Below are 26,768 nucleotides of genomic sequence, written 5' to 3'. Positions count from 1 at the left end.
CTGACTACAAATGATCTATAACTGGGCTAAAACCTCACTAACTAGCAATCCCTCCCTTATTGCTGACTACAAATGATCTATAACTGGGCTAAAACCTCACTAACTAGTAATCCCTCCCCTATTGCTGACTACACATGATCTATAACTGGGCTAAAACCTCACTAACTAGCAAACCCTCCCCTATTGCTGACTACAAATGATCTATAACTGGGCTAAAACCTCACTAACTAGCAAACCCTCCCCTATTGCTGACTACAAATGATCTATAACTGGGCTAAAACCTCACTAACTAGCAATCCCTCCCTTATTGCTGACTACAAATGATCTATAACTGGGCTAAAACCTCACTAACTAGCAAACCCTCCCCTATTGCTGACTACAAATGATCTATAACTGGGCTAAAACCTCACTAACTAGCAATCCCTCCCTTATTGCTGACTACAAATGATCTATAACTGAGCTAATACCTCACTAACTAGCAATCCCTCCCCTATTGCTGACTACAAATGATCTATAACTGGGCTAAAACCTCACTAACTAGCAATCCCTCCCCTATTGCTGACTATAAATGATCTATAACTGGGCTAAAACCTCACCAACTAGCAATCCCTCCCCTATTGCTGACTACAAATGATCTATAACTGGGCTAAAACCTCACTAACTAGCAAACCCTCCCTTATTGCTGACTACAAATGATCTATAACTGGGCTAAAACCTCACTAACTAGCAAACCCTCCCCTATTGCTGACTACAAATGATCTATAACTGGGCTAAAACCTCACTAACTAGCAAACCCTCCCTTATTGCTGACTACACATGATCTATAACTGGGCTAAAACCTCACTAACTAGTAATCCCTCCCCTATTGCTGACTACACATGATCTATAACTGGGCTAAAACCTCACTAACTAGCAAACCCTCCCCTATTGCTGACTACAAATGATCTATAACTGGGCTAAAACCTCACTAACTAGCAAACCCTCCCCTATTGCTGACTACAAATGATCTATAACTGGGCTAAAACCTCACTAACTAGCAATCCCTCCCTTATTGCTGACTACACATGATCTATAACTGGGCTAAAACCTCACTAACTAGCAATCCCTCCCTTATTGCTGACTACAAATGATCTATAACTGGGCTAATACCTCACTAACTAGCAATCCCTCCCCTATTGCTGACTACAAATGATCTATAACTGGGCTAAAACCTCACTAACTAGCAATCCCTCCCCTATTGCTGACTATAAATGATCTATAACTGGGCTAAAACCTCACCAACTAGCAATCCCTCCCCTATTGCTGACTACAAATGATCTATAACTGGGCTAAAACCTCACTAACTAGCAAACCCTCCCCTATTGCTGACTACAAATGATCTATAACTGGGCTAAAACCTCACTAACTAGCAAACCCTCCCTTATTGCTGACTACACATGATCTATAACTGGGCTAAAACCTCACTAACTAGCAAACCCTCCCCTATTGCTGACTACAAATGATCTATAACTGGGCTAAAACCTCACTAACTAGCAAACCCTCCCTTATTGCTGACTACACATGATCTATAACTGGGCTAAAACCTCACTAACTAGCAAACCCTCCCCTATTGCTGACTACAAATGATCTATAACTGGGCTAAAACCTCACTAACTAGCAAACCCTCCCTTATTGCTGACTACAAATGATCTATAACTGGGCTAAAACCTCACTAACTAGCAAACCCTCCCCTATTGCTGACTACAAATGATCTATAACTGGGCTAAAACCTCACTAACTAGCAAACCCTCCCCTATTGCTGACTACAAATGATCTATAACTGGGCTAAAACCTCACTAACTAGCAATCCCTCCCTTATTGCTGACTACAAATGATCTATAACTGGGCTAAAACCTCACTAACTAGCAATCCCTCCCTTATTGCTGACTATAAATGATCTATAACTGGGCAAATACCTCACTAACTAGCAATCCCTCCCCTATTGCTGACTACAAATGATCTATAACTGGGCAAATACCTCACTAACTAGCAAAGGATATGAACAGAATGTGCACACATGGCTAGATGCAGCTCTTGCTTTGATCTCAAAACAAGCTGTAGACACAGTCCAGTTCAACGTCAACGGCACAAATCCTTATAGCAATGGTCTATTTGCATATAGGCTTACTGTAGCTCTGATTGGCTATGCCACACTGGTCTGTGTAGAGTACGGGCAGAGTCATGCGCAATAGAATCCGACTCCTATGCCTACAACAAAATCTCTTGTATAGTTCATTTAGTTTTGGTATGTTGCATTGAAATGGCTAACATTGCGTTGATTCAATAGCAAGGCTATGCTCACAGAGTCTGGACATAGTCAAAGCTTTCCATAAGTTTGGGTCAAATCAAATCAAATTGTATTTTTATTGTTCAGAAATGTGGTGGGTACTCTCTTTGTTTGCTGGACTTTATCCTGCTAACTGTTCCAAATGTCCGAACTGAATTTGGTAAAAGGTCTTTTATGTACTCTGCGCCATCGTCTTGGAACACCTTACAAAATACTTTAAACTGGAAGAACTTGCCCCGATTGGTGTTTTTAAATCACTGATGAAGGATTTTGAGGCTGATTCCCTGACCTGTCAATGTTTTTAATTTGCTGTTTTTGATTTTGTTATACTCTTGTGAATTCAATGGTTTTTACTAGATTACTTGTGGTTTTTCATGTTGTCTGTCTGCAATTTTTGTAATGACTTGGTGCTGCCTATCTTGGCCAGGACGCTCTCGAAAAAGAGATTTTAAATCTCAATGAGCCCTTCCTGGTTAAATAAAGGTTAAATAAAAAATAAATAAATTGGTCACATACTGATGGCCCAAGATGGCGTAGCAGTCTTTGTCTTTGTCCTGTCGTGTCCCTTGTATATATCTTTTTACATCTTTTTCTTTGCATATCTTTTAAAAATATTTTCCTAAACCTCAACTTCTAAATACTCTCCTGCAACCCGCCTCATCTAATGTGGATCTGCTTTTTTCTAAAGTATTTCTATGTACTTTGGATCTGGAATCTCTCAACTGAAGCTAGCCAGCTAACTACCTACCAGCTATCAGCCAGCTAACTACCTACCAGCTATCAGCCAGCTAACTACCTACCAGCTATCAGCCAGCTAACTACCTACCAGCTATCAGTCAGCTAACTACCTACCAGCTATCAGCCAGCTAACTACCTACCAGCTATCAGCCAGCTAACTACCTACCAGCTATCAGTCAGCTAACTACCTACCAGCTATCAGCCAGCTAACTACCTACCAGCTATCAGCCAGCTAACTACCTACCAGCTATCAGCCAGCTAACTACCTACCAGCTATCAGCCAGCTAACTACCTACCAGCTATCAGTCAGCAAACCATTGCTAGCAGTCATCAGCTAACCTTTAGCTCGGGAAGCTCTCACCAGTTCAAACAACGTGACTCAAACCAGAGCATAACGGACCTATTTCTCTCCATATCCCCGGATTCCTACCGCAAACTCTGAACATTTTCATCTGGATCTTCGCAACAAGCTAACCGCAATCCCGGGTGACCACTCCTGGCTAGCGTTTCCATCCCGGAGCAAGCAACAATTAGCCTGAAGCTAGCCCGGCCAGGGCTCCTGTGCTACCACCGAAGCCCACTCCTGGGCTACAATATCCGGAGCCCTTCTACTGCCGGTATGAGGCACGGAACCCCTCCGATCCTCTACGACTGGAATACCGACATAATCTGCCCAAGGATTACAACAGGCCCCTCAGGTGCGACGCCTGCTGAAAGCTCATTCTGCTAACCTGCTAGAACCGCTAGCTACCTAGAGCTACTTGGAACACTACTATCTCCACGACTAGTCTATCGACGTCACCGCACGAAGAGGCAAAAACAGACTTACCCACATCGCGACGTCCCCCAAAGGTTAACTTGCTAACCCGGTCTGCTAACTGCAGCTTGCCAGCCCCGGTCTGCTAACTGATATCCCCTGCTAACTGCTTGCTTGCTAACCCGGTCTGCTAACTGCAGCTTGCCAGCCCCGGTCTGCTAACTGCAGCTTGCCAGCCCCGGTCTGCTAACTGCAGCTTGCCAGCCCCGGTCTGCTAACTGCTAGCTTGCCTGCCCCGGTCTGCTAACTGCAGCTTGCCAGCCCCGGCCTACTAACTGTTAGCGTGTTAGCATCGGCCTGCTAACTCTGAATCGCCGTGTTCCCAGTCAGCCCAACAACTCACTGGACCCATATGTTCACTTGGCTACGCATGCCACTCTCTCATATCAATATGCCTTGTGCATTACTGTCCTGGTTAGTGATTACTGTCTTATTTCACTGTAGAGCCTCTAGCCCTGCTCAATATGCCTTAACCAACCATGTTGTTCCACCTCCTACATATGCGATGACATCACCTGGTTTAAACGTCTCTAGAGACTATATCTCTCTCATCATTACTCAATGCCTAGGTTTACCTCCAATGTACTCACATCCTACCTTACCTTTGTCTGTACACTATGCCTTGAATCTATGCTATCGTGCCCAGACACCTGCTCCTTTTACTCTCTGTTCCGAACGTGCTAGACGGCCAGTTCGTATAGCCTTTAGCCGTACCCTTATCCTACTTCTCCTCTGTTCCTCTGGTGATGTAGAGGTTAATCCAGGACCTGCAGTGCCTAGCCCCACTCCCCACGTGCTCTCATTTGTTGACTTCTGTAACATTAAAAGCCTTGGTTTCATGCATGTTAACATTAGAAGCCTACTCCCTAAGTTTGTTTTACTCACTGCTTTAGCACACTCTGCCAACCCGGATGTCTTAGCCGTGTCTGAATCCTGGCTTAGGAAAACCACCAAAAACCTTGAAATCTCCATCGCCAACTACAACATTTTCCACCAAAATAGAACTGCCAAAGGGGGCGGTGTTGCAATCTACTGCAAAGATAGCCTACAGAGTTCTGTATTACTATCCAAGTCTGTACCCAAACAATTCGAGATTCTACTTCTAAAAATCCACTTCTCTAAAAACCAAGTCTCAAGTCTATAGACCTCCCTCTGCCCCCAGCTGTGCCCTCGATACCATATGTGAATTGATTGCCCCATATCTATCTTCTGAGCTCGTGCTACTAGGTGACCTAAACTGGGACATGCTTAACACCCCGGCCATCCTACAATCTAAGCTTGATGCCCTCAATCTCACATAAATTATCAATGAACCTACCAGGTACAACTCCAAATCCGTAAACACGGGCACCCTCATAGATGTCATCCTAACTAACTCGCCCTCCAAATACACCTCTGCTGTTTTCAATCAAGATCTCAGCGATCACTGCCTCATTGCCTGCATGTGTAATGGGTCTGCTGTCAAACGACCTCCACTCATCACTGTCAAACGCTCCCTGAAACACTTCAGCGAGCAGGCCTTTCTAATCGACCTGGCCGGGGTATCCTGGAAGGATATTGATCTCATCCCGTCAGTAGATGATGCCTGGTTATTCTTTAAAAGTGCCTTCCTCACCATCTTAAATAAGCATGCCCCTCTCAAAAAATGTAGAACTAGGAATAGATATAGTCCTTGGTTCACTCCAGACCTGTCTGCCCTTGACCAGCACAAAAACATCCTGTGGCGTTCTGCATTAGCATCGAATAGCCCCCGTGATATGCAACTTTTCAGGGAAGTTAGGAACAAATATACACAGGCAGTTAGGAAAGCTAAGGCTAGCTTTTTCAAACAGAAATTTGCATCCTGTAGTACTAACTCAAAAAAGTTCTGGGACACTGTAAAGTCCATGGAGAATAAGAGCACCTCCTCCCAGCTGCCCACTGCACTGAGGCTAGGAAACACTGTCACCACCGATAAATCCACTATAATTGAGAATTTCAATAAGCATTTCTCTACGGCTGGCCATGCTTTCCACCTGGCTATCCCTACCCCGGTCAACTGCCAGGCACCCTCCACAGCAACCCACCAAAGACCCCACCATTTCTCCTTTATCCAAATTCAGATGGCTGATGTTCTGAAAGAGCTGCTAAATCTGGACCCCTACAAATCATCTGGGCTAGACAATCTGGACCCTCTCTTTCTAAAATGATCTGCCGAAATTGTTGCAACCCCTATTAGTAGCCTGTTCAACCTCTCTTTTGTATCGTCTGAGATTCCCAAAGATTGGAAGCTGCTCGCGGTCATCCCCCTCTTCAAAGGGGGTGACACTCTAGACCCAAACTGCTACAGACCTATATCTATTCTGCCCTGCCTTTCTCAGGTCTTCGAAAGCCAAGTTAACAAACAGATTACAGACCATTTCGAATCCCTCCGTACCTTCTCCGCTATGCAATCTGGTTTCAGAGCTGGTCATGGGTGCACCTCAGCCACGCTCAAGGTCCTAAACGATATCATAACCGCCATCAATAAGAGACATTACTGTGCAGCCGTATTCATCGACTTGGCCAAGGCTTTCGACCCTGTCAATCACCACATTCTTATTGGCAGACTCGACAGCCTTGGTTTCTCAAATGACTGCCTCGCCTGGTTTACCAACTACTTCTCTGATAGAGTTCAGTGTGTCAAATCGGAGGGCCTGTTGTCCGGACCTCTGGCAGTCTCTATGGGGGTGCCACAGGGTTCAATCCTCGGGCCGACTCTCTTCTCTGTATACATCAATGATGTTGCTCTTGCTGCTGGTGATTCCAATAGTATAGAGCCGTGGAGTAATGGACCAACAGTATAGAGCTGGGGAGTATTGGACCAATCAGAGCTGTGGAGTAACGGACCAATAGTATAGAACCGTGGAGTAATGGACCAATAGTATAGAGCTGGGGAGTATTGGACCAATCAGAGCTGTGGAGTAACGGACCAATAGTATAGAACCGTGGAGTAACGGACCAATAGTATAGAGCTGGGGAGTATTGGACCAATCAGAGCTGTGGAGTAACGGACCAATAGTATAGAGCCATGGAGTAACGGATTAATAGTATAGAACCGTGGAGTAACGGACCAATAGTATAGAGCTGGGGAGTATTGGACCAATCAGAGCTGTGGAGTAACGGACCAATAGTATAGAGTCGTGGAGTAATGGACCAAAAGAAGCGACTCCGGGAGCAGATCCGGTGATTGGGGCTGGAAGGCCTTTCCCTCTGAGCCAAACACATGGAGCGTCAGAACTCAGAGGTCCCCACTGGGCACGCTACGTCATTTCAACCTAGATAATTGGGTAATATTTGGTGTTATTCGATGAGGTTACCACCTATATTCACCCACAGTATCACAGTCTGAGGTCTGTATCAGAGTGGAACTGAGGCCTGAGGTCTGTATCAGAGTGGAACTGAGTCCTGAGGTCTGTATCAGAGTGGAACTGAGGCCTGAGGTCTGTATCAGAATGGAACTGAGGTCTGAATCAGAATAGAACTGAGGTCTGAGGCCTGTATCAGAGTGGAACTAAGGCATTTATCAGAGTGGAAATGAGGCCAGTATCAGAGTGGAAATGAGGCCAGTATCAGAGTGGAAATGAGGCCAGTATCAGAGTGGAAATGAGGCCAGTATCAGCGTGGAAATGAGGCCAGTATCAGAATGGAAATGAGGCCAGTATCAGAGTGGAAATGAGGCCAGTATCAGAGTGGAAATGAGGCCTGTATCAGAGTGGAAATGAGGCCAGTATCAGAGTGGAAATGAGGCCAGTATCAGAGTGGAAATGAGACCAGTATCAGAGTGGAAATGAGGCCAGTATCAGAATGGAAATGAGGCCAGTATCAGAGTGGAAATGAGGCCAGTATCCGAGTGGAAATGAGGCCAGTATCAGAATGGAAATGAGGCCAGTATCAGAGTGGAAATGAGGCCAGTATCAGAGTGGAAATGAGGCCAGTATCCGAGTGGAAATGAGGCCAGTATCAGAGTGGAAATGAGGCCAGTATCAGAGTGGAACTTGGCTGTGACATTTGGAGCCGTAAGTGTCTGAGCCTATGTGAGCATGCGCTACTAGATGTGTGCCATCTGAATGTGTCTGAATGTTGGAACTCTGGAGGTTTTAAACTAGACAGAACCTGGGAGGAAACCTCTCTGTTTATGGACTATAACAACCTGGCAGAATTCAATACTTACTGGTAATCAGGTATCTATTGAATGAAAGCTATAGATATCAGTTATTTGTTGATTGGTTCTAAGGTCTATCAGGCAGACACAGTGGAAGTCGTGGTGACCTCCTGACAGTGACTAATATTATTCATCACGGTTGGTCATTACATAATTGGTTGATTAAAACATTACCCTCTTGGAGAGATATGGATAGAAACAGAGGGATAGAGTGGAGGGGAAAGGACAGACAAACAGAGAGAGAAAGAGAGAGAGAGAGAGAGAGAGAAAGAGAGAGAGAGAGAGAAAGAGAGAAAGAGAGAGAGGAGGGGAAATTATAGCCAAACAGTGGAGACTAATTTGTCCCCAATAAATACCAGGGGATATGTGTCAACAGCAACAAAAACAATGTACTGAGCAAATGTCAAATTGGCTTTTTACCAAATTACCGTACGACAGACCACGTATTCACCCTGCACAACCTAATTGACAAACAAACAAACCAAAACAAAGGCAAAGTCTTCTCATGCTTTGTTGATTTAAAACATCTTTCGACACAATTTGGCATGAGGGCCTGCTATACAAATGGATGGAAAGTGGTGATGGGGGAAAAACATACGACATTATAAAATCCATGTCCACAAACAACAAGTGTGTGGTAAAACTTTGCAAAAAACACACATTTCTTTCCGCAGGGCCGTGGGGCAGTGAGACAGGGCCGGGGGGTGAGACAGGGCTGGGGTGTGAGACAGGGATTCAGCTTAAGTACCACCCTCTTCAACATATATATCAACGAATTGGCGCGGGCACTAGAAAAGTCTGCAGCACCCGGCCTCACCCTTCTAGAATCTGAAGTCAAATGTCCACTGTTTGCTGATGATCTGGTGCTTCTGTCCCCAACCAAGGAGGGCCTACAGCAGCACCTAGATCTTCTGCACAGATCCTGACAGTAAATCTCAGTAAGACAAAAATAATGGTGTTCCAAAAAAGGTCCAGTCACCAGGACCACAAATACAAATTCCATCTGAACACTGTTGCCCTAAAGCACACAAAAAACTATACATACCTCGGCCTAAACATCAGCACCACAGGTAACTTCCACAAATCTGTGAACGATCTGAGAAACAAGGCAAGGGCTTTCTATGCCATCAAATGGAACATAAAATCAACATACCAATTAGGATCTGGCTAAAATACTTGAATCAGTTATAGAACCCATTGCCCTTCATGGTGGTGAGGTCTGGGGTCCGTTCACCAACCAACAATTCACAAAATGGGACAAACACCAAATTGAGACTCTGCATGCAGAATTCTGCAAAAAACACCAAATAATGCAAAGCAGATTTAGGCCGATACCCGCTAATTAACAAATTCCAGAAAAGAGACGTTCAATTCTACAACCACCTAAAAGGAAGCGATTCCCAAACCTTCCAGAACAAAGCCATCACCTACATAGAGATGAACCTGGAGAAGAGTCCCCTAAGCAAGCTGGTCCTGGGGCTCTGTTCACAAACACAAACACACCCCACAGAGCCCCAAGACAGCAACACAATTAGACCCAACCAAATCATGAGAAAACAAAAAGATAATTACTTGACACATTGGAAAGAATTAAGAAAGAAACAGAGCAAACTAGAATGCTATTTGGCCCTAAACAGAGAGTACACAGTGGCAGAATACCTGACCACTGTGACTGACACAAACTTAAGGAAATCTTTGACTATTTACAGACTCAGTGAGCATAGCCTTGCTATTGAGAAAGGCCGCCGTAGGCAGACATGGCTCTCAAGAGAAGACAGGCTATGTGCACACTGCCCACAAAATTAGGTGGAAACTGAGCTGCACTTCCTAACCTCCTGCCAAATGTATGACCATATTAGAGACACATATTTCCCTCAGATTACACAGACCCACAAAGAATTAGAAAACAAAGCCGATTTTGATAAACTCCCATATCTACTGGGTGAAATACCACAGTGTGACATCACACAGCAAGATTTGTGACCTGTTGCCACAAGAAAAGGGCAACCAGTGAAGAACAAACACCATTGTAAATACAACCCATATTTATGCTTATTTATTTTCCCTTTTGTACTTTAACCATTTGCACATTGTTACAACACTGTATATAGACATAATATGACATTTGAAATGTCTTTATTCTTTTGAAACTTCTGTATGTGTAATGTTTACTGTTAATATTTATTGTTTATTTCACTTTTGTATAATATCTACTTCACTTGCTTTGGCAATGTTAACATATGTTTCCCATGCCAATAAAAACCTTGAATTGAATTGAGAGAGAGAGAGAGACAGAGACAGAGACAGAGACAGAGACAGAGACAGAGACAGAGAGAGAGAGAGAGAGAGAGAGAGAGAGGAAAGAGAGGAGAGAGAGGAGGGAAAAGGATAGCCAACCAGAGAGAGAGGAGGGAAAAGGATAGCCAACCAGAGGTAAATATAAAACCAGACGGATAGCAAGAGAGAGGTGAGATGAGGATGTATGATGAAGTCACCTGTCACTCTGATTGTGTAGTTGCTGAGCAGGTTGTTGTCGTGAGTGACGTGGCAGGAGTACATTCCGGAGTCCTCGTAAGACACGTTGATGATGCGTAGAACCCTCTGGTCCACTCGCGTCCGGTTGCTAGGCAACAGGCCGCTGCCATCCTTGAACCAGAGGACAGCTTGGGCGGGGCCGTCGGGGTTACAGGACAGATCCAGGGTGTCCCCAGTAGAGACCACATAGTCCTCCAGGAACACAGAGTCTTAAGGGACAGAGACAGGGTTAGGGTTAGAGAGACAGAGAGAGACAGACAGGGTTAAGGGACAGAGAGAGACAGACAGGGTTAGGGATAGAGACAGGGTTAGAGAGACAGAGAGAGACAGACAGGGTTAGGGTTAGAGAGACAGAGAGAGAGACAGAAAGGGTTAGGGGACAGAGAGAGAGACAGACAGGGTTAGGGGACAGAGAGAGAGACAGACAGGGTTAGAGAGACAGAGAGAGACAGACAGGGTTAGGGGACAGAGAGAGAGACAGAAAGGGTTAGGGGACAGAGAGAGAGACAGACAGGGTTAGAGAGACAGAGAGAGACAGACAGGGTTAGGGGACAGAGAGAGAGACAGACAGGGTTAGGGGACAGAGAGAGAGACAGACAGGGTTAGGGGACAGAGAGAGAGACAGACAGGGTTAGGGGACAGAGAGAGAGACAGACAGGGTTAGGGGACAGAGAGAGAGACAGACAGGGTTAGGGGACAGAGAGAGAGACAGACAGGGTTAGGGGACAGAGAGAGAGACAGACAGGGTTAGGGGACAGAGAGAGAGACAGACAGGGTTAGGGGACAGAGAGAGAGACAGACAGGGTTAGGGGACAGAGAGAGAGACAGACAGGGTTAGGGGACAGAGAGAGAGACAGACAGGGTTAGGGGACAGAGAGAGAGACAGACAGGGTTAGGGGACAGAGAGAGAGACAGACAGGGTTAGGGGACAGAGAGAGAGACAGAAAGGGTTAGGGGACAGAGAGAGAGACAGACAGGGTTAGGGGACAGAGAGAGAGACAGACAGGGTTAGGGGACAGAGAGAGAGACAGACAGGGTTAGGGACAGGGTTAGAGAGACAGAGAGAGACAGACAGGGTTAAGGGACAGAGAGAGACTGATAGGGTTAGGGTTAGAGAGACAGAGAGAGAGACAGACAGGGTTAGGGGACAGAGAGAGAGACAGACAGGGTTAGGGGACAGAGAGAGAGACAGACAGGGTTAGGGGACAGAGAGAGAGACAGACAGGGTTAGGGGACAGAGAGAGAGACAGAAAGGGTTAGGGGACAGAGAGAGAGACAGACAGGGTTAGGGGACAGAGAGAGAGACAGACAGGGTTAGGGGACAGAGAGAGAGACAGACAGGGTTAGGGGACAGAGAGAGAGACAGACAGGGTTAGGGACAGGGTTAGAGAGACAGAGAGAGACAGACAGGGTTAAGGGACAGAGAGAGACTGATAGGGTTAGGGTTAGAGACAGGGTTAGAGACAGAGAGAGACAGACAGGGTTAAGGGACAGAGAGAGGCAGACAGGGCTAGAGACAGAGAGAGAGACAGAAAGGGTTAAGGGACAGAGAGAGGCAGACAGGGCTAGAGACAGAGAGAGAGACAGAAAGGGCTAACCCTATCAGTTTCTCTCTGTCCCTTAACCCTGTCTGTCTCTCTCTGTCTCTAACCCTGTCTGTCTCTCTCTGTCCCTTAACCCTGTCTGTCTCTCTCTGTCTCTAACCCTGTCTGTCTCTCTCTCACCCTCTCTCTCTCTCTGTCTCTAGCCCTGTCTGCCTCTCTCTGTCCCTTAACCCTGTCTGTCTCTCTCTGTCTCTAACCCTGTCTCTAACCCTAACCCTATCAGTCTCTCTCTGTCCCTTAACCCTGTCTGTCTCTCTCTGTCTCTAACCCTGTCTGTCTCTCTCTGTCCCTTAACCCTGTCTGTCTCTCTCTGTCTCTAACCCTGTCTCTAACCCTAAACCTATCAGTCTCTCTCTGTCCCTTAACCCTGTCTGTCTCTCTCTGTCTCTAACCCTGTCTCTCTCTCTCTGTCTCTAACCCTGTCTGTCTCTCTCTGTCTCTAACCCTGTCTGTCTCTGCCTGTCCCTTAACCCTGTCTGTCTCTCTCTGTCCCTCTAACCCTGTCTGTCTCTCTGTCTCTTAACCCTGTCTCTATCCCTAACCCTGTCTGTCTCTCTCTGTCTCTCTAACCCTGTCTGTCTCTCTCTGTCTCTCTAACCATGTCTCTGTCCCTTAACCCTGTCTGTCTCTCTCTGTCCCTTAACCCTGTCTGTCTCTCTCTGTCTCTCTAACCCTGTCTCTATCCCTAACCCTGTCTGTCTCTCTCTGTCTCTCTAACCCTGTCCCTAATCCTGTCTGTCTCTCTCTGTCTCTCTAACCCTGTCTCTATCCCTAACCCTGTCTGTCTCTCTCTGTCCCTTAACCCTGTCTGTCTCTCTCTGTCTCTCTAACCCTGTCCCTAACCCTGTCTGTCTCTCTCTGTCTCTCTAAGCCCTGTCTCTATCCCTAACCCTGTCTGTCTCTCTCTGTCCCTTAAGGGACAGAGAGAGACAGACAGGGTTAGAGACAGAGAGAGACAGACAGGGTTTTAAGGGACAGAGAGAGACTGATAGGGTTAGAGAGACAGAGAGAGAGAGACAGGGTGAGAGAGAGACAGACAGGGTCCATGACACGCTGAAGGAGCAGTGAGCCAGGTAAGTTAGAGCAGGATAAACCAACATGTTAACTGGCTACACAGAGATGCTGTTGAAGAAGCCAATAACTCTCTCCATCTCTCTCTCTTTCAATTCAATTCAATTGACTTTATTGGATGGCAAGTTCATTATTACTTACATTGTCAAAGTATACATATAGAAAAATATATATATGTATATATAAATAAATGGTGTGACCAACAGTAATAATAATAGTAGTAGTGGACATGGGATTACCATTAACAACAACTACAACAACAATATTAATCAGAACAACAATACATTAAATACATCTTTCTCTCCAACTCTCCCCCTCTCTCTCCCTCCATCTCTCCCCCTCTCTCTCTCCCTCCATCTTCCTCTCCCACTCCCTCCCCCCTCTCTCTCTCTCTCTTTCTCCATCTCTCACTCCAACTCTCCCCCTCTCTCTCTCCCTCCATCTCTCTCTCCATCTCCATCTCTCTCTCTCCATCTCCATCTCTCTCTCTCCAACTCTCCTCCTCTCTCTCTCTCTCTCTCTCCATCTCCATCTCTCTCTCCAACTCTCCCCCTCTCTCTCCCCATCTCCATCTCTCTCTCTCCAACTCTCCCACTCTCTCTCTCTCTCCATCTCCATCTCTCTCTCTCCAACTCTCCCCCTCTCTCTCTCCCTCCATCTCTCTCTCTCTCTCCATCTCTCTCTCCATTTCTCCCCCGCTCTCTCTCTTCCCCTCTCCATCTCTCTCTCTCTCTAGATCTCTCCCCCTCTCTCTCTCTCCATCCATCTTCCTCTCCCACTCCCTCCCCCTCTCTCTCTCTCTCTTTCTCTCCATCTCCCCCCTCTCTCTCCCCCTCTCTCTCCCTCCATCTCCCTCTCTCTCTCTCTTTCCCCCTCTCCATCTCTCTCTCTCTCTAGATCTCTCCCCCTCTCTCTCTCTCCCTCCATCTTCCTCTCCCACTCCCCCCCCTCTCTCTTTCTCTCCATCTCTCCCCCTCTCTCTCTCCCTTCATCTCCCCCTCTCTCCCTCTCTCTCTCCCCCTCTCCATCTCCATCTCTCTCTCTCTCTCCTCTCTCTCTCCCTCTCTCTCTCTCCCCCTCTCCATCTCCATCTCTCTCTCCCTGTCTCCTCTCTCCCCCTCCCTCCCTCCCTCCCTCCCTCCCTCCCTCCCTCCCCCTCCATGTCTCACACTGATGTATAGACTCAACCCTCCCAGACAGTAGCTGAACTACTTTGTGTTGATATTACCATGTATTTCCTGTAAAACAGCTGAACGTGGGAATGTGCGTTACCATGGTTGCATGGTAGATGGAGAAAAGGCTCATGAATTAGTTATGTTGATTCATATCCTACAGTATGGAGGAGAACTTCAGAAGGATTGGTTAATGAGTTTATAGAGCGTAACATTATAACACTATAATAATAACAACAACAGCAATAATACAACAGCTGATAACATGGCAGGGAATGTTTCGCTTTGATTGTGAGAAACCGTGATTAGGAGACTTTCTCTCTCTCTGCTGCAGATTGTGTTGTTTACACACACAGACACAGACACACACTACACGCACTACACACACTACACACACACAGACACAGACACACACTACACGTACTACACACACTACACACACACAGACACAGACACACACTACACGCACTACACACCCTCCACACACACTACACACACTACAAACACGAAACACACTACACACTACAAACACTACACACACTACACACACACAGACACAGACACACCCTAACCCAGGGATGAGATCTCTCAGAGATGGACAAACATATAACATTCATAATGGGTTAATCTTTCCTTTAACTTAACCAATCAGAATTAATGCCTGAACTGTTAACCAATCAGAATTAATGCCTGAACTGTTACCCAATCAGAAGTATTAATTAATGAACTAACAGAGTTGTTTTTGTTTTAACCCCAAACCTTAACCTTTAACCCTATCCCAAACCTTAACCTTTAACCCTATCCCAAACCTTAACCTTTAACCCTATCCCAAACCTTTAACCCTATCCCAAACCTTAACCTTTAACCTTTAACCCTATCCCTATACCATACCACCCTGCATACCACTGCTGGCTTGCTTCTGAAGCTAAGCAGGGTTGGTTCTGGTCAGGCCCTGGATGGGAGACCAGATGCTGCTGGAAGTGGTGTTGGAGGGCCAGTAGGAGGCACTCTTTCATCTGGTCTAAACAAAGATCCCAATGCCCCAGGGCAGTGATTGGGGACACTGCTCTGTGTAGGGTGCTGTCTTTCGGATGGGACGTTAAACGGGTGTCCTGACTCTCTGAGGTCATTAAAGATCCCATGGCACTTATCGTAAGAGTAGGGGTGTTAACCCCGGTGTCCTGGCTAAATTCCCAATCTGGCCCTCAACCATCACGGTCACCTAATAATCCCCAGTTTACAATTGGCTCATTCATCCCCCTCCTCTCCCCTGTAACTATTCCCCAGGTCGTTGCTGCAAATGAGAACGTGTTCTCAGTCAACTTACCTGGTAAAATAACGGATTAAAAAAATAAAAAATAAAAATAAATCCCAAACCTTAACCTTTAACCCTATCCCAAACCTTAACCTTTAACCCTATCCCAAACCTTAACATTTAACCCTATCCCAAACCTTAACATTTAACCCTATCCCAAACCGTAACCTTTAACCCTATCCCAAACCTTAACCTTTATCCCAAACCTTAACCTTTATCCCAAACCTTAACCTTTAACCCTATCCCAAACCTTAACCTTTAACTCTATCCCAAACCTTAACATTTAACCCTATCCCAAACCTTAACCTTTAACCCAATCCCAAACCATAACCCTTAAACCAGTCTGACTGAATACCTTAACCTTTAACCCTGTCTGCATGAATACCTTAACCTTTAACCCAGTCTGAATGAATACCTTAACCTTTAACCCGGTCTGAATGAATACCTTAACTTAACCCAGTCTGAATGAATACCTTAACCTTTAACCCAGTCTGAATGAATGCCTTAACTTAACCCAGTCTGAATGAATACCTTAACTTAACCCAGTCTGAATGAATACCTTAACTTAACCCAGTCTGAATGAATGCCTTAACTTAACCCAGTCTGAATGAATGCCTTAACTTAACCCAGTCTGAATGAATACCTTAACCTTTAACCCGGTCTGACTGAATACCTTAACTTAACCCAGTCTGAATGAATACCTTAACTTAACCCAGTCTGAATGAATACCTTAACTTAACCCAGTCTGAATAAATACCTTAACCTTTAACCCAGTCTGAATGAATACCTTAACCTTTAACCCAGTCTGAATGAATACCTTAACTTAACCCAGTCTGAATGAATACCTTAACTTAACCCAGTCTGAATTAATACCTTAACCTTTAACCCAGTCTGAATGAATGCCTTAACCTTTAACCCAGTCTGACTGAATACCTTAACTTAACCCAGTCTGACTGAATACCTTAACTTAACCCAGTCTGAATGAATACCTTAACTTAACCCAGTCTGAATGAATACCTTAACGTAACCCAGTCTGAATGAATACCTTAACGTTTAACCCAGTCTGAATGAATGCCTTAACTTAACCCAGTCTGAATGAATGCCTTAACTTAACCCAGTCTGAATGAATACCTTAACCTTTAACCCAGTCTGAATGAATACCTTAACCTTTAACCCAGTCTGGCTGAATACCTTAACTTAACCCAGTCTGAATGAATACCTTAACTTAACCCAGTCTGAATGAATGCCTTAACTTAACCCAGTCTGAATGAATACCTTAACTTAACCCAGTCTGAATGAATACCTTAACTTAACCCAGTCTGAATGAATACCTTAACTTAACCCAGTCTGAATGAATACCTTAACCTTTAACCCAGTCTGAATGAATACCTTAACTTAACCCAGTCTGAATGAATGCCTTAACTTAACCCAGTCTGAATGAATACCTTAACTTAACCCAGTCTGAATGAATACCTTAACCTTTAACCCAGTCTGAATGAATGCCTTAACTTAACCCAGTCTGAATGAATACCTTAACCTTTAACCCAGTCTGAATGAATGCCTTAACCTTTAACCCAGTCTGACTGAATACCTTAACTTAACCCAGTCTGAATGAATACCTTCACCTTTAACCCAGTCTGAATGAATACCTTAACCTTTAACCAAGTCTGAATGAATGCCTTAACCTTTAACCCAGTCTGACTGAATACCTTAACTTAACCCAGTCTGAATGAATACCTTCACCTTTAACCCAGTCTGAATGAATACCTTAACCTTTAACCAAGTCTGAATGAATGCCTTAACCTTTAACCCAGTCTGAATGAATACCTTAACTTAACCCAGTCTGAATGAATACCTTAACCTTTAACCCAGTCTGACTGAATACCTTAACTTAACCCAGTCTGAATGAATACCTTAACTTAACCCAGTCTGAATGAATACCTTAACCTTTAACCCAGTCTGAATGATGCCTTAACCTTTAACCCAGTCTGAATGAATGCCTTAACTTAACCCAGTCTGAATGAATACCTTAACCTTTAACCCAGTCTGACTGAATACCTTAACTTAACCCAGTCTGAATGAATACCTTAACTTAACCCAGTCTGAATGAATACCTTAACCTTTAACCCAGTCTGAATGATGCCTTAACCTTTAACCCAGTCTGAATGAATGCCTTAACTTAACCCAGTCTGAATGAATACCTTAACCTTTAACCCAGTCTGAATGAATACCTTAACCTTTAACCCAGTCTGACTGAATACCTTAACTTAACCCAGTCTGAATGAATACCTTAACCTTTAACCCAGTCTGAATGAATACCTTAACTTAACCCAGTCTGAATGAATACCTTAACTTAACCCAGTCTGAATGAATACCTTAACCTTTAACACAGTCTGACTGAATACCTTAACCTTTAACCCAGTCTGAATGAATACCTTAACTTAACCCAGTCTGAATGAATACCTTAACCTTTAACCCAGTCTGAATGAATACCTTAACCTTTAACCCAGTCTGACTGAATACCTTAACTTAACCCAGTCTGAATGAATACCTTAACTTAACCCAGTCTGAATGAATGCCTTAACTTAACCCAGTCTGAATGAATACCTTAACCTTTAACCCAGTCTGAATGAATACCTTAACCTTTAACCCAGTCTGACTGAATACCTTAACTTAACCCAGTCTGAATGAATACCTTAACTTAACCCAGTCTGAATGAATACCTTAACCTTTAACCCAGTCTGACTGAATACCTTAACTTAATCCAGTCTGAATGAATACCTTAACTTAACCCAGTCTGAATGAATACCTTAACCTTTAACCCAGTCTGAATGAATACCTTAACCTTTAACCCAGTAAGAATGAATACCTTAACTTAACCCAGTCTGAATGAATACCTTAACCTTTAACCCAGTCTGAATGAATACCTTAACTTAACCGTAGAGTTGTCTCTGTGAGCCTAAATCATCTGGAGCCCATGCGGTAGCTGTATGCCTAATACAGTACATCGGCAGATTAAGTCAGTTTACTGGTGAAAAATAGTTGTTTACCCAAGGATGTAAAGAAATGACGCGAGACTGTGATATCTTGTTGGTAATCCAGGTATGAGTGTAAACACATAACAGAGGGTCTACTGTCCTGCTGCTAACTTGACGGATAGTGTAAATACAGAGACTCTATAAACACTGAGACAGTTATTCTTCAACACTATCAAATATCAACCCCCAATATAACGTCCCTGTAGTTTTACTCCTCTGTTCATTTACTGCCTACAGAGAATCATGGTACGACTAACCAGACAGACAGACAAGCAGATAACCAGACAGACAGAGAGTCAGACAGATAAGCAGATAACCAGACAGACAGAGAGTCAGACAGACAAGCAGTTCCATGGTATTGTTGGTGTTCCATGGTAATATATGTGTTCCATGGTAATGTATGTGTTCCATGGTAATATATGTGTTCCATGGTAATATATGTGTTCCATGGTAATATATGTGTTCCATGGTAATATATGTGTTCCATGGTAATATATGTGTTCCAGGGTACTGTAGGTGTTCCAAGGTACTGTATGTGTTCCATGGTAATATATGTGTTCCATTGTAATATATGTGTTCCAGGGTACTGTAGGTGTTCCATGGTAATATATGTGTTCCAGGGTACTGTAGGTGTTCCATGGTAATATATGTGTTCCAGGGTACTGTATGTGTTCCAGAGTACTGTAGGTGTTCCAGAGTACTGTAGGTGTTCCATGGTATTGTGGCGACCTAAATGCCAGAAATGTACAACCCAACACCCTCAGCACACAGGGGGACAAACACCTACCTGGAGGTGACAGCATTCCTTCCCCCATATTCCCACTAGGCACAACTACTACAATATAAGCAACAAAAACAGGTCACAACTCCTGCAGCTCTGTCAGAAGCTGGGTACATGGTCAATGGTAGGCTTCGAGGGGACTCCTATGATAGGTATTTTTTTATATATCTAGGCAAGTCAGTTAAGAATACATTCTTATTTATAATGCTTGCCTTGGAACAGTGGGTTAACTGCCTTCTTCAGGGTCAGAATGACAGATGTTCACCTTGTCAGCTCGGGGATTCGATCTAGCAACCTTTCGGTTACTGGCCCAATGCTCTAATCACTAGGCTACCTGCCACCCCAATCATGGCATAGTGCAGAAAATACACGAGAGTTCAGGGGCCTTGCTTTAACAAAGTTAACAATTTTCACTGTAGTGTCCAAAACGTCTTTCAAGCTGTCAGGCATTCCCTTGGCAGCAAGAGCCTCTCGGTGGATGCTGCAGTGTACCCAAGTGGCATCGGGATCAACTGCTTAAACGCACTCCACTATGTCTCCCTGTCATGGCTTTTGTGCCATCAGTAGAGATACCAACAAATCTTGACTACCAAAGTCCATTTGATGTCACAAAGCTGTCCAGTACTTTAAAAATATCCTGTTGTCCTGGTTTCCAGTGGTTTGCAGAAGAGGATGTCTTCCTTAATTGACCCCCCATAAACGTAACGGACATATACCAGGAGCTGTGCCAGGCCCGCCACGTCTGTTGACTCATCCAGCTGTAACGCATAGAATTCATTGGCTTGGAAGAACCCAGTGTTGTTTGATGAAGGCATTGTCTGTATAGTTGTTTTGGCCTTTTCCCCCAGTATTGTCCCAGCCATATCCTCGGCAGCAGGAAGAATTTAGTCCTCCACAATAGTATGGGGCTTGCCTGTCCTCTCCATTCGGTAGCTCACCATATAAGAAGCTTCTTATTACCTTCTTATTAATGGAATCTGTTTCTTTTATACATGTCTCACTATTCGAAAGTCGTGTTAATTCTCACTCAAAAAACTCCTGTGGCTTAGTTTTCAAATTGGCATGTTTTGTTTCTAAATGTTTTCGCAAGAGTGAAGGTTTCATCGAGTTGTGAGATAGAACTTTTGGACATATAACACACTGTGGCTGAGGAAAGGCACTACTCCCAATATGAGTGAACCCCAAATCAATGTAGTTCTCATCATATTTGACGTCCCTGTCTGTTGTTCGTTGCTTTTCTGGGTAAGGGGGCAGTAGCTCTTCGGCTGCATCAGATTCACAACTGTCAGTGTCCATGCTAGCTGGGCTAACAACAAATGTAGAATTACTGATGCTAGCATTGGATGTGCTCGTGGAAGCAGAACAACTTGTGTCGTTGACAGGTGCAGGTGTAGCACTGCTGGTAGTAGCAGTACTACCAGTAGAGCTGGTATGTGTCTCTATGGACACGGGCATTACTTTCTTTAACCATTAATCAGTTTTCGAGCAGCAGCTACGTTTGGCTACATACGAACCGTTAGTAGAATTCCTGCGAGAGAGTAACGGTTAATGTGATTGGATATAAATTATTTGACGAGGCTACCTGTATTTGACATTGTGTTGTTATTTCGCTGAACACTAGATGGTTTAATTTTATTTTTGGCGGTGAAACGAGGCTACTCAGGCGAGAAAAAAAACTCACCCAAATGTATAAGCCCTGTTGGAAAATATAAATGGACTGTTTGAAAATGTGAAGAATTTAAAATATTTGTTAATATATATATATACAGTGGGGAGAACAAGTATTTGATACACTGCCGATTTTGCAGGTTTTCCTACTTACAAAGCATGTAGAGGTCTGTAATTTTTATCATAGGTACACTTCAACTGTGAGAGACGGAATCTAAAACAAAAATCCAGAAAATCACATTGTATGATTTTTAAGTAATTAATTTGCATTTTATTGCATGACATAAGTATTTGATCACCTACCAACCAGTAAGAATTCCGGCTCTCACAGACCTGTTAGTTTTTCTTTAAGAAGCCCTCCTGTTCTCCACTCATTACCTGTATTAACTGCACCTGTTTGAACTCGTTACCTGTATAAAAGACACCTGTCCACACACTCAATCAAACAGACTCCAACCTCTCCACAATGGCCAAGACCAGAGAGCTGTATAAGGACATCAGGGATAAAATTGTAGACATGCAACAGGCTGGGATGGGCTACAGGACAATAGGCAAGCAGCTTGGTGAGAAGGCAACAACTGTTGGCGCAATTATTAGAAAATGGAAGAAGTTCAAGATGACGGTCAATCACCCTCGGTCTGGGGCTCCATGCAAGAGCTCACCTCGTGGGGCATCAATGATCATGAGGAAGGTGAGTTATCAGCCCAGAACTACACGGCAGGACCTGGTCAATGACCTGGAGAGAGCTGGGACCACAGTCTCAAAGAAAACCATTAGTAACACACTACACCGTCATGGATTAAAATCCTGCAGCGCACGCAAGGTCCACCTGCTCAAGCCAGCGCATGTCCAGGCCCGTCTGAAGTTTGCCAATGACCATCTGGATGATCCAGAGGAGGAATGGGAGAAGGTCATGTGGTCTGATGAGACAAAAATAGAGCTTTTTGGTCTAAACTCCACTCGCCGTGTTTGGAGGAAGAAGAAGGATGAGTACAACCCCAAGAACACCATCCCAACCGTGAAGCATGGAGGTGGAAACATCATTCTTTGGGGATGCTTTTCTGCAAAGGGTACAGGATGACTGCACCGTATTGAGGGGAGGATGGATGGGGCCATGTATCGCGAGATCTTGGCCAACAACCTCCTTCCCTCAGTAAGAGCATTGAAGATGGGTCGTGGCTGGGTCTTCCAGCATGACAACGACCCGAAACACACAGCCAGGGCAACTAAGGAGTGGTGCCGTAAGAAGCATCTCAAGGTCCTGGAGTGGCCTAGCCAGTCTCCAGACCTGAACCCAATAGAAAATCTTTGGAGGGAGCTGAAAGTCCGTATTGCCCAGCGACAGCCCTGAAACCTGAAGGATCTGGAGAAGATCTGTATGGAGGAGTGGGCCAAAATCCCTGCTGCAGTGTGTGCAAACCTGGTCAAGAACTACAGGAAACGTATGATCTCTGTAATTGCAAACAAAGGTTTCTGTACCAAATATTAAGATCTGCTTTTCTGATGTATCAAATACTTATGTCATGCAATAAAATGCAAATTAATTACTTAAAAATCATACAATGTGATTTTCTGGATTTTTGTTTTAGATTCCGTCTCTCATAGTTGACGTGTACCCATGATAGAAATTACAGACCTCTACATGCTTTGTAAGTAGGAAAACCTGCAAAATCGGCAGTGTATCAAATACTTGTTCTCCCCACTGTATATATCAATTTTGTTTTAAATAAAACTGTGCGTACCCCAGTTTGGGAATACCTACCCTAGAGCACACAAAATATGACACATACCTCGCCACAGGTAACTTCCACAACGCTGTGAACGATGTGAGTGTCACGCCCTGACCTTAGAGAGCCTTTTTATGTCTCTCTTTGGTTTGGTCAGGGTGTGATGTGGGGTGGGCATTCTATGTTTTTGTTTTCTATGATTTTGTATTTCTATGTTTTGGCCGGGTATGGTTCTCAATCAGGGACAGCTGTCTATCGTTGTTTCTGATTGGGAACCATACTTAGGCAGCCTTTTTTCCCTCCTTTCAGTGTGGGAAGTTGTCTTTGTGGCACATAGCCCTTAAGCTTCACGGTTGTTTTGTATTGTTTATTGTTTTTGTCGGCGTCATATAAATAAAGGAATATGTACGCTCTCCACGCTGTGCTTTGGTCTACTTCATTCGACGGCCGTGACACTGAGAGGCAAGAAGGGCCTTCTATGCCATCAAAAGGAACATGAAATTCGACATACCAATTAGGATCTGGCTAAAATTACTTGAATCAGTTATAGAACCCATTGCCCTTCGTGGTTGTGAGGTCTGGGGTCCGCTCACCAACCAAGAATTCACTAAATGGGATAAACACAGAATTTAGACTCTGCATGCAGAATTCTACAAAAATATCCTCAGTGTACAACGTAAAACACCAAATAATACATGCAGAGCAGAATTAGGCCGATACCCGCTAATTATCAAAATCCAGAAAAGAGACGTTAAATTCTACAACCACCTAAAATGAAGCGATTCCCAAACTTTCCAGAACAAAGCCATCACCTACAGAGAGATGAACCTGGAGAAGAGTCCCCTAAGCAAGCTGGTCCTGGGGCTCTGTTCACAAACACAAACACACTCCACAGAGCCCCAGGACAGCAACACAATTAGACCCAACCAAATCATGAGAAAATGAAAAGATAATTACTTGACACATTGGAAAGTATTAACTAAAAAACTGAGCAAACTAGAATGCTATTTGGCCCTAAACAGAGAGTACACAGTGGCAGAATACCTGACCACTGTGACTAACCCAAAATTAAGGAAATATTTTACTATGTACAGACTCAGTGAGCACAGCCTTGCTATTGAAGGCAGACCTGGCTCTCAAGAGAAGACAGGCTATGTGCACACTGCCCACAAAATGAGGTGGAAACTGAGCTGCACTTCCTAACCTCCTGCCAAATGTATGACCATATTAGAGACACATATTTCCCTCAGATTATACAGAACCACAAAGAATTCGAAAACAAATCCAATTTGATAAACTCCCATATCTACTGGGTGAATTACCACAGTGTGACATCACACAGCAAGATGTGTGACCTGTTGCCACAAGAAAAGGGCAACCAGTGAAGAACAAACACCATTGTAAATACAACCCATATTTATGCTTATTTATTTTCCCTTTTGTACTTTAACCATTTGCACATCATTACAACCGTGTATATAGACATAATATGACATTTGAAATGTCTTTATTCTTTTGTAAGTGCTGTGAGTGTAATGTTATACTGGAGCCAACAAAGGAGGACGGTATAGTGGAGCAGATTACATTACTCCTGTTTGGCCGTTTCCTCACTGAAAACAGTTCCTCTGCCAAAATCTGTCTCACTACTAAACCCCCGCACCCAGCACGGCCGTGTCACATGACCTTCAAACAGGATCTGATAAATTCTCCGCCCCCCCCCTCATACCCCCTCCTGCATCCTCCTCCCTCCTCCCCATTTCTCCACCCCGTTGAGAACACATTTCTCACTCCCCATTTCCAGGCTGATTGTAAATCCTTGTCTTCTCTGTAAAAAATGCCCTTCTTTCTCTGAGGCACTGCAGCTAATCTGGGTTTAATATGGTTGGGGCGGATGTAAACAGCTCTGGACAATGTCCCTAATCTGAGCTGTCCTGACAACCTCACAACTTCACCCCCCCCCCCCCCCCCACCACACACACACACACACACACACACACACACACACACACACACACACACACACACACACACACACACACACACACACACACACACACACACACACACGCGCTCTGGAGAGGTAGAAAAGGAGAGAGATGAAGGGAAATGAAGAGAAGAAGAGGGACCCAGCTTGTTGCTTCTTTTCATGTCTGTGTTGAGGCGTGCATCATCAAAAGACCCAGAAAGTTCCCTCCCTCCCCCCCCCTCTCCCCTGTTCTTCTGCTCTGCTGCTAACAAGCATCAGAAACTACAGTCCATTCAGTGTGCTGGCAGAGAGACCAATCAACTCCGCTCCTTTCAGACATCGTCAGCCCCCCCCCCCCCCCCCCCTTTTAGAACGGGCTGAGATGAGTCTGTGGTAATTGTCATTCCAAAGGCGAGCTGGCCCAGTTTTAATTCAGAGACAAGTGTTAGTGTTATGAGTCTGCTGGCCTGTGAGTGTAGAGTCAAATCAAATCAATGTTTATTGGTCCTGTACACAGATTTGCAAATGCTTGTGTTTCTAGCTCCATCAGTAATAACTAGCAATATGCTTGTGTTTCTAGCTCCAACAGTAATAACTAGCAATATGCTTGTGTTTCTAGCTCCAACAGTAATAGCAATATGCTTGTGTTTCTAGCTCCAACAGTACAGTAATACCTAACAATATGCTTGTGTTTCTAGCTCCAACAGTAATACCTAGCAATATGCTTGTGTTTCTAGCTCCAACAGTAATACCTAACAATATGCTTGTGTTTCTAGCTCCAACAGTATTACCTAGCAATATGCTTGTGTTTCTAGCTCCAACAGTACAGTAATACCTAGCAATATGCTTGTGTTTCTAGCTCCAACAGTAATACCTAGCAATATGCTTGTGTTTCTAGCTCCAACAGTACAGTAATACCTAGCAATATGCTTGTGTTTCTAGCTCCAACAGTACAGTAATACCTAGCAATATGCTTGTGTTTCTAGCTCCAACAGTACAGTAATACCTAGCAATATGCTTGTGTTTCTAGCTCCAACAGTAATACCTAGCAATATGCTTGTGTTTCTAGCTCCAACAGTACAGTAATACCTAGCAATATGCTTGTGTTTCTAGCTCCAACAGTACAGTAATACCTAGCAATATGCTTGTGTTTCTAGCTCCAACAGTACAGTAATACCTAGCAATATGCTTGTGTTTCTAGCTCCAACAGTAATATCTAGCAATAAGCTTGTGTTTCTAGCTCCAACAGTAATACCTAGCAATATGCTTGTGTTTCTAGCTCCAACAGTAATACCTAGCAATATGCTTGTGTTTCTAGCTCCAACAGTAATACCTAGCAATATGCTTGTGTTTCTAGCTCCAACAGTAATACCTAGCATTATGCTTGTGTTTCTAGCTCCAACAGTAATACCTAGCAATATGCTTGTGTTTCTAGCTCCAACAGTAATACCTAGCAATATGCTTGTGTTTCTAGCTCCAACAGTAATACCTAGTAATATGCTTGTGTTTCTAGCTCCAACAGTAATACCTAGCAATATGCTTGTGTTTCTAGCTCCAACAGTAATACCTGGCAATATGCTTGTGTTTCTAGCTCCAACAATACAGTAATACCTAACAATATGCTTGTGTTTCTAGCTCCAACAATACAGTAATACCTAAAAATATGCTTGTGTTTCTAGCTCCAACAGTACAGTAATACCTAGCAATATGCTTGTGTTTCTAGCTCCAACAGTAATATCTAGCAATATGCTTGTGTTTCTAGCTCCAACAGTACAGTAATACATAGCAATATGCTTGTGTTTCTAGCTCCAACAGTAATATCTAGCA

General features: G+C 44.2%; 1 protein-coding gene across 7 annotated transcripts in view; it reads right to left on the bottom strand.

The window, feature by feature from the left end:
• The window catches only part of fgfr3 (fibroblast growth factor receptor 3), a 269,105-nt gene that overhangs the window by 131,659 nt on the left and 110,678 nt on the right, over window positions 1-26,768 (bottom strand). For all 7 annotated transcript variants that reach the window (XM_071382150.1, XM_071382149.1, XM_071382152.1 and 4 more), the window contains exon 3: window positions 10,560-10,808. In XM_071382150.1, the coding sequence (XP_071238251.1) occupies window positions 10,560-10,808 (249 nt within the window). The remainder of the gene's footprint in view (window positions 1-10,559; window positions 10,809-26,768) is intronic.

The sequence above is a fragment of the Salvelinus alpinus genome, chromosome 34 (genome assembly GCF_045679555.1).
Source record: "Salvelinus alpinus chromosome 34, SLU_Salpinus.1, whole genome shotgun sequence".
NCBI lineage: Eukaryota > Metazoa > Chordata > Actinopteri > Salmoniformes > Salmonidae > Salvelinus > Salvelinus alpinus.
The sequence above is the reverse complement of the archived record's forward strand: the minus strand, read 5'-3'. Positions and strand labels throughout refer to the sequence as shown.